At 34.5% G+C, this 13,940-nt stretch overlaps 1 protein-coding gene across 10 annotated transcripts in view; it reads left to right on the top strand.

The window, feature by feature from the left end:
* Positions 1 to 13,940, top strand: part of LOC125659748 (nuclear hormone receptor HR96-like) — a 107,832-nt gene that overhangs the window by 60,879 nt on the left and 33,013 nt on the right. For all 10 annotated transcript variants that reach the window (XM_048891513.2, XM_056148481.1, XM_056148484.1 and 7 more), the window contains one exon: positions 5,997 to 6,121. In XM_048891513.2, the coding sequence (XP_048747470.2) occupies positions 5,997 to 6,121 (125 nt within the window). The remainder of the gene's footprint in view (positions 1 to 5,996; positions 6,122 to 13,940) is intronic.

Genomic DNA, 13,940 nt, shown 5'->3' with positions numbered 1-13,940 from the left:
ATCATATGTAGCTTATGGCCCCTTTTGCCTTGCCTTGTAATTAATATTGTTGAAAATTTGGCAAATAGCATTTTTAACCCCCCAGTCCATACCCCACTTTTCTTTAAACGTTAAAAATTCAGTGAGGAAGAAATGTCACTACCATATTTCGAATTTCCTCTAGACTATATCAAATTAAATACGGCACTGCTATCAGTCACAGATTGACACTGATAGGGGTATGGGGACCTGGTCTGTGAGTGTGATGGAAAAGATTCTGATGTAAATAAAGATTCACTCATCATTCAGAAATGAATAAACATTGTATTATTGTATACCACCGGTACGTTGTGAGTACGTTAATAATGGGAGTTATCTTTCCTTGAATATCTAAATCAATCAAATACTATATGAACACGGGCAATTATCGTCCATGTTTGACCTCAGTATAATTTATTCATGCATAAAATGTATTAATATGTCACTCTTTGTTGCGTATTTCACCGTTAAGTAAATGTTTACATATACTCGCTCTGCTTAATCACTTCAATCTCAAAGGGATTTTCTGGAATGTGCCTAATCACGTGAGATACGGTAAATCTAGCTATTTTAGATCCGAACGATCAACTTCGCATCATTCGTAGGCTCTAGGTTTATCCATACTAGCCCGTAAAAAATAGGGTGGAACCTCGTCCCACTTTTCTTGTAGAAATAAAAATAGAACATGACACGCCACCTAGCGAGCGTGGTTGTTGCTACTCTCTCTCTCTCCTGACTTTAGAAACTTGATAACCTCAATTCAAAGATACATATTTCGTATAGTTCCAGTGTATAAAATTATCCCTTTCTTCAGCTGTACTTCACAGCCAGTGGCCATTTTCATTTGTAAAGGAGTGTTGAGATAGATACACAGTAGTTTTATGGCAGTCAGTTATTAATAACTCGCAAATTTGTGACAAAATTTGGTTAAAATCAAAATTGAATCATATGCAAGTTAAAAGCAACAGTCAAACAGAATGCAATATATAATAAAGCTTAAGTTATTTTTCAATTTTCTGTTAAATAAAATCGCTGAAATTTGGTACTCTGTAATAGGAATTTTTAGGTCACCTAGCTGAGTCGCTGAATTGCGGTTGGTCTTCGTCAGTCATCATGTGTCATCCGTTGTCCATTAACAATTTTAAAAATTTTAATTTCTTGAAAAGTACAAGGCCAATTGTTCCCATCTCTGGTGTGAAGCATCCCTAGGATATAAGAGGAATATAAATTGTGAAATTTATTACCTAATTACCACCCGGGGGGCCTCATGGATGGGCCAGATGTGCAAAAAAGGCCATATTTAAAAAAATCTGCATCTCTATTTAAGCTCCCATAAGTGTTAAAGAAAATTTAAATGCATATACATAGGATGTCCATGAAGCCCTCTATTACAATTATGAAATTTATGGCCCCAGAGTGGATCAGGGTTTTAGGCCTTATGGCAGGTCCAATATGACCATATAATATAAACATGTATTAAATCTTCTCTGCTGCTATATATATTTGAGAAAAACTGAATGCATGGTTATGATGTCCATGAAGCTTTCTATCTAAATTGTGAAATTCATGGCCCCTGGGTCAGGGGTTCAGGTCCTAGGGTGTGTCCAATATGGCCATATAGTGAACATGTATTAAATCTTAGAAAATCTAATATGCATGTTTTGAAATATATCATAAATATGTGCACAAAAGGCTTAAATGCAAAATATGAGACGCCTTGTATGGGCTATGATACTCAGGTGACCATAAAGGCCCATGGGCCACTTGTTTGTTCAGAGGGTCAGAAAATATGGCCTAAATATGTGTGTTTACAAACAAACTTTCTATGAAACAATCATTTTTGTCATAGAATATCTTCCCCTTTTTTCATACGTTTTTCTCTTCTAAACTGGTTCAACTGTAGAGACACAAAGACTACAAAATTTCCCATTGTACTAAGCTAGACCTCAGGTATTTGGCCTTTATGAAAGGTCCTGGATGCTTTGAACCTTCATGTGAAATTCTTTTTGAAGATGTAATGAACTTGTTTTGATGCAAAATTAATCGATAAGTGACTTATGACATATTGCGATAATGAATTTGTCTTGAGCTACAAATATCAGATAATAGCGATTGATTATAGTGATGTTATTCAGCTGTTTTGCATTGTAACCGTATATACATTGATACTTGGCATTGTCTAAAGTTCATAGTAATTATTTCCCTTAAGTTAAATAAAAGTGCAAACCACCTTTACTCCAATGAAGATCTGATTTTGAATATCAAAAGTTGCAACTGCATACATGTATTAAATGTCTTGGATCAAAAGCCTGCATTGGAACTCATTGAATTGATATATATATCTTTTCCACCTGATTTTTTAAAAACTTGAGGAAGTGGTTCACAATATTCCTGAAAGTCTTTTGAAGTAGAACATTGATGAACCTATAGTGCTTATAAGTCTTGGAACATTGTTGAATAATTCATGTTTGTACTTTATCGCCGTATAATTCAAATATTCCAGGGATGTGATGGTGTACTTTAAAACTGAAATCATTGCCGAATCCAAAAACTATTTTCCTGACAGTTCTATTAAGTTAAACATATTTATTACAAGTACATACAGATTTGCAATTGTAATTTGATATATGTGGTAAAAACACCTTATACAGTATGATCCAAGGTAAGCGTTTTCCAGAAACACAAATCCTGTTGATATGCACGCAGTTGGTCACAATGCACTGATCCTATGAACTACTTGTTAAGATTTGTTATACCTGACCACTACTGAGGATATAATTACAAATTTAAATAGTAACTTCTTTCCTATTTCATTTCTTTATTTGTGTGTTTGATAGATTAGCTTTCTGTGCAAGATCTTTCTACCGGTAACTTGCAAGTTAAAGCTAGCCTGTACTTTTGTTTGCATGTTCATTTGATAGTTCTTTGTTCGCATGTTGGTTGGTACATCATTGTATACAAAATTTAATCCACTTTCTTTCCCAATTTTCATCAACTTTGTATAATGACCTCTGTTGCTAGTAATTTAATTAAAGGTCAAAGCTAATGGAGAGAATTCTGAAATTTCTTTTGTGTATATACACAAGATTTAAGGAATTTTTTTCTTCTAGATATTTGTCAGACTTGCAGAAGTGGTACTTTGTACTAATTAAGACCTTAAATCTTATTGATTTTCTAGGTTAAAAATGAAAATCAAGGTTGCAAATGAAAGTCAAGGTCATTGAAAAGGAAATTTAAAAAAAAAAAAAAAAAAACTTTTTGGTGGATAAGATTTGCAAAAGATTTTCGTCAGACTTGCAGGATTGATTGCTATACTTGATATAATATATCTTCAATTTCAAAGTTGGATATGAACTAGAAGAAAGACTTTAAGATGAAAATGATTTAGCATGAGTTTATATTATAATTTTGTACAGATTATCAAGTTCTTAATACAGAGTATCATGCACTGGTCAAAAATATCTCAGTGGTAGAATGTTAAATCTCTTCATGACCAGTAGGTCATGAGTTCGAGCTCCGCCTGTGCCATGGCCACGTCAAATTGAAGACTTAAACAATGGTAGTGATTACACCTTTGCCAAATGCATAGGCCTAAATTTTGCAGCCCTTCACCGGCAGTGGTGACATCTCCATATGAGCGAAATATTGTCGAGAGGGACGTTAAACAATAATCAATCATATTACATCAACATCTTCATCAAGGCATTTCCAATTCTTAAAATGTGTAATTATGCTAGATGTTTAGACCTTTCAATCTATGCATCTGATTGCTTCATTTTCAAGTACATATGATATAGAGGAATTGAAAAATGGTGCATTAAGGTCGATCAATCCTCATGTGACTTATCAATAATCATGGTTAAAAGTCTTAAAACTGTATTAATTTCCATTCAATATAGTTAAATTTAAACAATAACCATAGAAAATGTGTATGCTGCCACATTTTTAAAGATGTCAGACATAAAAAACGAAAGTTTATGTTAACATCAGAAAATCACACATTTTCGTTGTACAGAAGAATTAAAATAGATAAAATCTTGTTGAAATGACAAATTTTAAATGTCAACAGTTTAAGAAAACTGTTAATTCATAAATATGTATAAATTAATCGTGGATATAAGGGAAATCATGCATAATAGACATGCAGTAGGAGAAATACCAGCATCGGAGTTATTGCCCTTGACAACATTTTTTTTTTTAATTATAAAGAATTGATTATCTATAGAAAATATACACTTTTTCAATATCAATAGTTTACCAAATTTTTTATTTTATGTAAATAAAATTCCTCTGAAGATATATTTCTTTCATGCGCAAAGTTTAATTTGATAAAGATTTTTGCAAAAACCTATGACATCACATGAGGATCGATTAACCTTAAGAGAATTGCTACAGAACTTTTTGGATTGAGAGCTCACAAGGGTAATGTAAAGAATGGCTGTTAAATACTGTAGATTCCTAAATACATGTATTTGTGAGGAATTTATTATCACTTATAATTTAGCGAAATGCTCCATTTGTGAAATAAAATTACTCGCTTTTATTTTTATATTGCTGAACTTCATGTAAGAATTTAACTCTTGATCAACAGACCATTTGCAAATTCATGTTCTCATAATTTGATGTCTACGAGTCATTTCACTATATTTTAAAGTACTCGTTCAAAGTAAGGTATCCACAGTATTTAAAAAATATACGTATTTTGTAAAAGTTCTGAAAACTTTTCAAAGTTCAGATCGAATGCCATTCACTCCTTTAGATTATACTCAGTTAATGAAATAAATAGATTAGATTAAAGCCTTTAGAGGAAAGTTCAACTCAATTTGATTATTTCATTGAACTGCAGTAATTAATAAAGCCATAATATAAACGTACTTCTTTTTGTAGAATTGCTAGTAATTGTAGTAATATAAGTCTAAATTGAGCTGTCATGAAGATGACATTTTTACAGTTCTGTGCTTCTCATTAATATTATATGTTCAGGCCAATGCTTGTGCATCGATCATTTCATGACAAGTTATGATTGACTGTTACAAAGTTCATCAAGTGTTTTAAAAGATGACAATGTAGGTCTTTAAAAAAAAGAAAACATGATTCAAGCATACACTGTTGGTATTCTAGTTGTTAAGGTATTAAGTTTTATAGTTTGAGTTGTCGTGAAGATGAGATTTTTTAAAATTCTCTTTTAATTATTTAGAATGCATGTTCTGCACTAGCGTATTACAAATATACATGTATTCATTTCATGGCTTCAGATGCAAGTGGTTCATCGAGGTTGCTGTAGATACAAAATTTCTGTGTAACCAAAATATTGATACAGCAGTGCAGACCAATGCTATATTTTATCTTCTTGATAATACAATGAACTGTCCTGATAGTAGAGTTGATTCCTTTTGTAGTACAATGGTTGGTATAAAGATCGAAGCAAGGTGACTCAGGGGTGAGCAGAGTGACCTATGAGCTTGTTATCGATTATCGTTCTTGGTTTAGTAATATTCATGATAATAATATACATACATATACTATGGTAGTAAATCTATTGAAGCGTCCTTCACTGTGTGAAGGGGGGGAAAAATTGAACATTTCTACGGGTTTTAATTTTTGTTAGAGTTACATCTCTTGGTATGTGAGTAAATGTTAACTGGTTAGTGTATGCTGTATATTGTGAAGGGAAAATCTGCAATGTAACAAGCGCCTAGAGGCCTTTTTGTAGAACCATCTGTCACCATGGATTCCCTGCAAAATGTTGATATCTGACATATTGGAATATTTAGTCAGAGAGAGAAAAATCAAAGTGTTGTCAAACCTTCTAATGCATACTTTGACACCTCGCAGTTGAAAATTCCTGGTATATGCATACTTTGACACCTCGCAGTTGAAAATTCCTGGTATATGCAATATACTTTGTCAGTGAAGGAGAGAAAGTTAGAAAATGATGATGATCGTGAATTTGACAGTTATTTTTTTTATTTTTACAGAGAGGTTCACTGCGATGGAGCAGGTCCGAGACATTCCCCATCATGCAATGGGTGATCCCTGGCACTATGGTTACACAGAACATTCCTTGACAGAGTCTATGTCCACCAGTGATGAATATGGAGAGGTAGGAAGCCTACTGTTCATTGTTTTATTGGTCAGCTCACCAGGATTATTGAGTAGTTGATTTAACATTATAGTTACATGTACCCCTAGTTATGTCATGAAGAACATCTAGAATGAAAAAATCTTTTTATTTTAAGTCAGGTGTATAAAAAGTTGAAGAGCTATTACGAAGGCTGTTCGTTATGTAATGTGTATTGTACGATATCTCAAAAGCATTTGACTTAAATAGTGAAATGAACATTACATCCCTTCAAAATATTCTCCGGGTTTGAAATGCATAATTTCAATATCTTAATTCATTCCTGAAATGTGTCACAGTACGCTGATTTAGGTAGACCTCTGAGGCACTGACTGATGGCTGAGCTAAGGGCTTGTCGGGACTTGTAAGGACAACCAGATATGAACTTTTTAAGTTTTGGAAAAAGGAAAAAGTCGCATGGGGCTAGATCTGGAGAGTATGGTGGGTGTGGCAAGACGGTAACCTTCTCCGACTTCAAAACTTGCTTCACAAGCTCAGATGTATGTGATGGAGCATTATCATGAAGTAGAGGAACATGCCTAAATCCTGACACAGGGCGTCGTTTATGATAATATTTCTTGAGGTTTTTTAGTATAACATCTCGGTAATACCGACCTATAACACTTTTGCGCTTTGGCATTGGAATTTGTATGGCTATACCATCACGTGAGAAGAATATGCAGTAAAGAACCTTTTTTGTGCTTATGGTTCTTTTGGCAACTACAGGCCTTCTACCGTGTTTAGTTAGCCATATTTTGTTTCCAATTTTTCTTACTGGTTCGAAATAGTGAACCCATGTTTCGTCACCAGTAACAATGTTTGCAAATTGTCTTTGATTGAATTTTGGAAACATTTTGAGCAATTGCTTAGCAGTTTGTACTCGTACCCATTTTTGGTCATCAGTCAATATATGCGTTATCCATCTGGCAGAAATCTTTTGTACTTTAAAAATGAAATGCACCCACGATAGCGATATGCCAACAACTTTGGCAATATCAGGAATTGTGTATATGCCATCACTTTCAATTATTTACCTGACTTTTGAGACATTTACCTTGCCTGTTACAGTCACAGGTCGGCCAGATTTTGCTGCATCTTTGACGGACTCTGTGCCAGTCAGAAATTTCTTTCTCCACCTATAAACTCTGATAAGATACCTTATCAGACCCATAAATTTCCCCCAATTCAGTAAAAATCTGCACTACGGAATGACCGACTGAGTTTTGTGCAAACTTTTATATAAGTTCTAATTTCTTCAATATTCTCAACCCGTTTCCCAACCATTTTTACAACAGTGGTCAACGACTGGCTCTATTGAAATGACTATAAGTGTAAAACTATGTGGAGCTGAAGGCTCGTGTGTATACCATTGGAAAGGTATTGAATAAAGCTATTCAAGAGTACAGTATCATCATCCACGAAATCGTGCAAATCATTATCGCGCTATGGTACAATACACATTTAATACATATCGAACAGCCCTTGTACAGCCAAACTTGATGGTGACAGAGACTTCTTGGGTCTTCAGGTACATTGTAGGATGTCCTATACTGTTTTACAACAAGTTTAAAGTACAGATTGTGAATTCCACCATGATGGCTGTCTCTTTGGGGCTATGTGAGTTGGACCAAAGCCCCCCTAAGTCTCACCCCCCCCTTTCTATCAGTTTGATTTACAGAAATTTTCTTTATGTCTGTCCAGCAAATCCAAGCCATGTTATTACTTAATTGCAGGTCTTTATATATCGCAGTAAATTTCCAAGCTTCACAAGAACTTGGATTATACATCATTTAAGTGTGGTTTTAAGAGCTGACAGGCCAGATTTGCAACTCTTTAGGACTGCCAGTCTAACTTGCCCTCAAATGATCATAATTAAACAGTGACACAAGGAAAAAATTAGGTTACTTTGTCAGGGCTTACAAACTTTTGTCAGGGCTGACAACTTTTGCAAGTATATTCAGGCCTGCATGTTTGGTTGATTTTATTGGGAAGTTTCTTGTACTGATACTGGTAAATTAATTATATTGAGCATGGAGGGCTAATGACTAAACCTGTTTAGACTCCAGGGCAACTAATTGAGGATCATATATAGTGAAAGTACTAGTATATTGAATCTTTTTTTTTTAGTTCTTTTCTGAACAAGCTTTCTTTAGCATGTCTGTCTATCTCAGCACCCATGTGGGTCAAGTTGGTTCAATAAAAGAATCATGCCCCTTTCAAGGGGGGAAATGGTTTAAAAATTGTAAAAATTGGGTGGTTTAGATGTATTTAGAAAATTTTCTTCTCAAGAACCACTAATCCAGTAAAGCCAAAACTTTTATGAAAACTTCATTATATGATAAAGATTCAAGTATGTTCACACCATGGGCCCCAAGAACTGGGGTAGAGCGTCAGTAGAGGTTCAAAGTTTCACATACTTGTTATGGATATTTAAGAAAATTCTTTGCCATTTCTCTTCTCAGGGACCACACCAGGGGTAAAGTCTGACAAACAAATATGCAAATATCTTCATGTAGTGTAGATTTAAGTTTTGTTCACACTAATTTCACCTACAGGGCCTGGGGACTCAGACACGAGGGATGCAAAGTTTTACATTGGAAAATATTTCTTGCAAAATCTTAGTTTCAAGAACCACAAGAGTACAATATTGATATGAAAACATCCTGATATTTGAGGGGGAGGGTGTGTGTGTGTATGTGTGTGAAAAATTGCATTGCATGGGTGAGCAACATTGTCCATGCATGACCTCTTGTTACTCATGCACATCCAGCACACTATCTATGTGAATAGGTGAAGCAGCAATTGTAAAATTACAATCCTCTGATCAGGACTCAGACAGTAGGTTACTTGAGCTCTCTCAGTTCAGGCAGTAGGGTATAGAGCTTTGAGCCTTGATCAGAGGTCATGATCAGGCAGTTGGATAGGGATTTATATATTATATATCAATTTAGTAAATCTTTACAATTTTCTTCACCAAGTGCAAAAACATTTTTGAAAGGTAGTTGCATGATATAGATGGGGTGAGATGGGGCAGGGTCAGTATTTAATTAGACCAGTGGTCATTTGATGTGTGATTGTGGAGGCCGATTCCAAGCTGGTCATCCTGGGGATGAGGGTAAGAAAAGATCCAACGGAAGAGGTCAATGAGGACAAAACTTACAAAGAAGTGTTTAGTGAGGTGACAAGTTATTGGAGATATATCAAGAGTAGATCTCAACTAAGAAAATAAAATCAAAGAAAATAAGTGATATTCAGCTTTTATAACCATGACTTCTGATCACACACGTACAGAAAACAAATATCCCATTTATCAGAGAACATGCAGACCCACTTGTTGCAATGGGAACTATCAACATATCTAGTTTTTTAAGTTTCTTGAAAGAAAATATAACAAGTTGAAATAATACATTTTTGTGCTTAAAGACACTTAATGGTTTCCTTCAATCTTCTCTGCATTATATATACAACTCCAGCTGTGACTTTTCTGCGTTATATATGACTCCAACTGCGAGTAAAAAGCATAATTAATATTACTGTTTTCTGTCTCGCTGCAATGATCGAGAGAAATCTTCATTTGGAAATTATTTCATACCAAGTTTTATTTTCATAAATGAGAAGTATGATGCTTGTTCTAAAAGCTTGCATTATATTGTGGTCTAGCAATTAACTGTGTGGTCTTGCATATAGCACAGTGGTAAAGAAACTCAGTCAATTAGCCTGCTCCACAAAACACTTGATACAAATTATGCTGTGGGCAACTCGTTTCATTGCGTTATTTTTTTCTTGCATTGCTGTGGTTTAATGATGCTACAACTTTGAAGTGTCCCACGATGCCTTCAAAGTAAAAGTGTGATTTATTGTCTATTATACATGTATATCAAAGTTCAGTGTATAAACTGGGAAGAAAATTGAACTCAATGAATGACCTTAAATCTTCAGAGAATACTGATTAGTTTCCCCGCATCCTCAATAAATAATGATAATTGAACATTTCTGCTGTCCAATAATATATCGCTGCAAGGAGTTGGCTATTCTAATATGAATGTGTCAAGGTGTTAAAAAACAATGAAAACTTATGAGATCAATTGTGAAGGGGGGGGGGGGGGGTCACAACAGGGATTGAAAGTTTTACATGGGAATATGTAATACATGTATTACTAAAATTCTTTCAAATCTTCTTTTACAAGAGCCACTAGGGTTAAATATGTGTGATATACATACAAGCATCCTCATTCAGTATACATTCAAGTTTTGTCCATGATTGGAGATTTCAGATAGTCAAATTCCAAAATGAAAATTTTTCTCAAGAGCAATTTTTCTCAAGAACAACATGGCATATTGGCCACAATAGGGGTTTCAATTTTTGTGTAAGAATATATAGTATAATTCATTGGAAAATTTTCCTCTGAAGAAATGCTATTCCTAACAATATATCCATTGATATACAAACATCCTCATGTAGTGTAGATTCAAGTTCATCCACACCTGGTAACCCCTGGAGTTTAGACAGGGCTCATCCACACCTGGTAATCCGTGGAGTTTAGACAGGGCTCATCCACACCTGGTAACCCATGGAGTTTAGACAGGGCTCATCCACACCTGGTAACTTGTGGAGTTCGGACAGGGCTCATCCACACCTGGTAACCCGTGGAGTTCGGACAGGGCTCATCCACACCTGGTAACCCGTGGAGTTTAGACAGGGCTCATCCACACCTGATAATCCCAGAAGTTCGGACAGGACTCATCCACATATGGTAACTCCAGAAGTTCGGACAGGACTACCAAAGGGATTTAAAGTTTTACATAGAACATTCTTTTTTAGAAGCTGTAGGGTGCAAGATTCTAGGATTCCATTTTGTCCACACCATGATCCAATTGAGACATGCAGGATGAGTGGTAATTGGGATTTTGATATTCTATGTGTGAAAAATGCAGTTGTGCAGATATAAGCAATACAGCCCGTTGGTTTCTAACTTGTTTATTGCATTAGGAGTCGTCAATACTCTAATTGTATTAAGGTCTTGTTCTGACTCCAAATTGAGATCTCGGTTATCAGACAACAATATCTGCATTGAAGGTCTAATTTAGTGGGTTTGCAATGTGAAGGAGGGTTATAGTGACAGATAATCAGGCGTGATTTACCACAACCAGTTCCTATCAAATTGGGATGTCTTCTGTTGGTGATTTACTCATCTCGGCTGGTGATCGCCCAATTCTTTAGTCATACTGCTCACTGCACATCCAAGTGCAGTCAATACACGTTATTGATTAGATTTGGCTATGGCTGAATTCTAGGTGTCCAGTTGACAAGATCATGATTATGATTTTAAGGTCAGCTTTACCTTAGGTTTTGTTGATATCTTTTGACTGACATTTTGTTTACTGTTTAATGACTATAAGGCTTTAATGACTAGGACAATATATTGATAAAAATCAATCAAAAGTATACCAATCATGATATGCATATATTGATAATTAAGTGATGTATCAATCCAGAACTTATGTGGTTTTGAAATCTAATGTTTTAAAAAAAAAAAAAACAGCCACTAAAACTTTATGCTTGAAAACGGTAATCATGCAAACAGCAATAATGTACAGTAGCCACTTTGTGAGGTAATACAATTAATTGTATGTTGAAATGAAAAAGGATGTGATTGTTGATACAATACCGAATATTGGGATAATATATAATTGATGAAGCTAAAGTGAGATACATTTTTATATGAATGAAACCCATATTATCCCTGCCATATGATTGACTGGCTGTAATAATGGTGTTAGGAAGAATAACACATTTTTAGACAATTTTCGGACAGAAGTATGCCAATTGATGCAAAGATAAAATAAAAAATATATTCTAATTTAAATATATATATATTCAAATTCCCAATAGAATTCTTCGTATATCGGTCAGATTGCTGAATTTAAACATGTAAGGCTAACAATTTGTAGATGGCATGTTCAAATCTCAAAAGGGTGTTATATTTTTTTTTCTCAATGACTTGATACTAAAATTGTAATTTTTTGCTACATGATTTCCAACACCGTGATTAGACACATTCCCTGTAATAGTCATTCAGTAGGTGCGTTTCTATCTCTCCTTAATTCTAAAGAAAATGTTTTTCATATACAAACTGTTCCATTAATGAAACTTTTAATTTGTTCTTTATTGATTGGATTGTCATTTAACTGAAATTAATGCATTTGTCATCAATAGGAGCTAATGTAATATGAGATTTTTTGTTTGATCATTGACTATTGAAAAAAGATTTAGTTATATTACAGTACAGAATTGTGATTTTCACATTAATTAAAGTTTTGCAAATGTATGTATCAGAAATAAGAGCAACTGTTTTAGTTGTTCAGGCTTTATAGGGGATTTTCTGTAAACTGCATACACTATAAACAGTTCAACACTACTATAGCAAATCTCCAGGGCCAACAAAAAACAGTTCATTATAACCAAAACTTCATTATGTCCCATAAAATGTTCTGTATTTTCCTTGCTTAGGGGAATAAGTATCACTTCGCAATAAGTGTGAATTCAGTATATGTGTGTTCTTTATGAACATGTTTTACTGTAGTATGTAAAGAGCTGTTGCTGGGGAATTTGCTTCGCCCTTCATTATGTGCTATGATATTGCTTTTGATCATCTTGATTGTAGTATTCATTACTTGACCCAGTTACAGAGTGAATGGATTACTTTTGGTCAAGTTAATCAAGCCAGTTTAATCCGGATTAACTTTGTAAATTATTTACTTGCAGCAACTCCTAATCACTAGTTCTTGCCCTACATAAACTTACTGGATTGTCCAGTGATCTACAGTACCAAGATAATAATTAAGTGATCCACATCAGGGTTCAGTGATCCACAGTAGATAGGATTTAGTGATCCATGTATTAGGGTTCAGTGATTCATGTTACCAGGGTTCAGGGATCCACACATTACAATTAATGGGTTTGATTAGGATTCGATGATTCATGTTACTTGGGTTTGGTTATGCTAATTGCCAGGGTTCGGTGGTTCGCGTTATTAGGGTTTGGTTATGCTAATTACCAAGGTTCAGTAACTCAGATTACCAGTAACTTCAACACTTTTTTTTACTATTTTGTAATCATGAAATTAATCAGAGATGTGCAATAATAGCAGGTACAAACTACAAACAAAAGTGTCTACTCTAACACTAAATGTCTTTGTATATCACCTACAATGTCAGACTACTGCTTGATTATCAAAGGTTACTTGCAGTTGAATGTAACCTATAGTATAGTGTAGATCTGCCAGTGTCGATTTAAGAGTACAGTTGAAAAATAGATTGCAGCAAAAACTATTGTACATTGGGAATGCCTGTCCTAGAAGTTTTAATGACAACTTTACATAAAGTCTCTTAATCGACGTAGTTTTCCACTACATATCAGTGGATTTTTTAAAATACATTGTACAGAAATACAATATGTAAATTTATTCATATTTTTATCCAAAATTGTCCTTCCATCTTGTGAATCTGTCAGTGAGATGGGGTCAATTTTCAATTGTAGAATTTACTGACAGCTGCATGGTATACAAGCAGGAGTTACTGCACTTTATTGGTACAGTGCGATTCATTAGGATTGGCACTCTAAGGGAAGTCCATCCATCAAGTCCCAAAGAATAGATACACAGTCTTAGCATTTGTAATAAGTGTAATAGCCGGGAAACCTGAAGCTTTTAACTCGAAGAGAACATTCTTGCATCTTAATTGAATTTTGCCATCATTTGGAATAATTTTAGGTAATAACGTACCTTTCTAACAGCAGTTC

This window comes from Ostrea edulis, chromosome 9 (genome assembly GCF_947568905.1).
Source record: "Ostrea edulis chromosome 9, xbOstEdul1.1, whole genome shotgun sequence".
Classification (NCBI taxonomy): Eukaryota; Metazoa; Mollusca; class Bivalvia; order Ostreida; family Ostreidae; genus Ostrea; species Ostrea edulis.
This window is presented reverse-complemented; position numbering and strand designations above follow the sequence as displayed.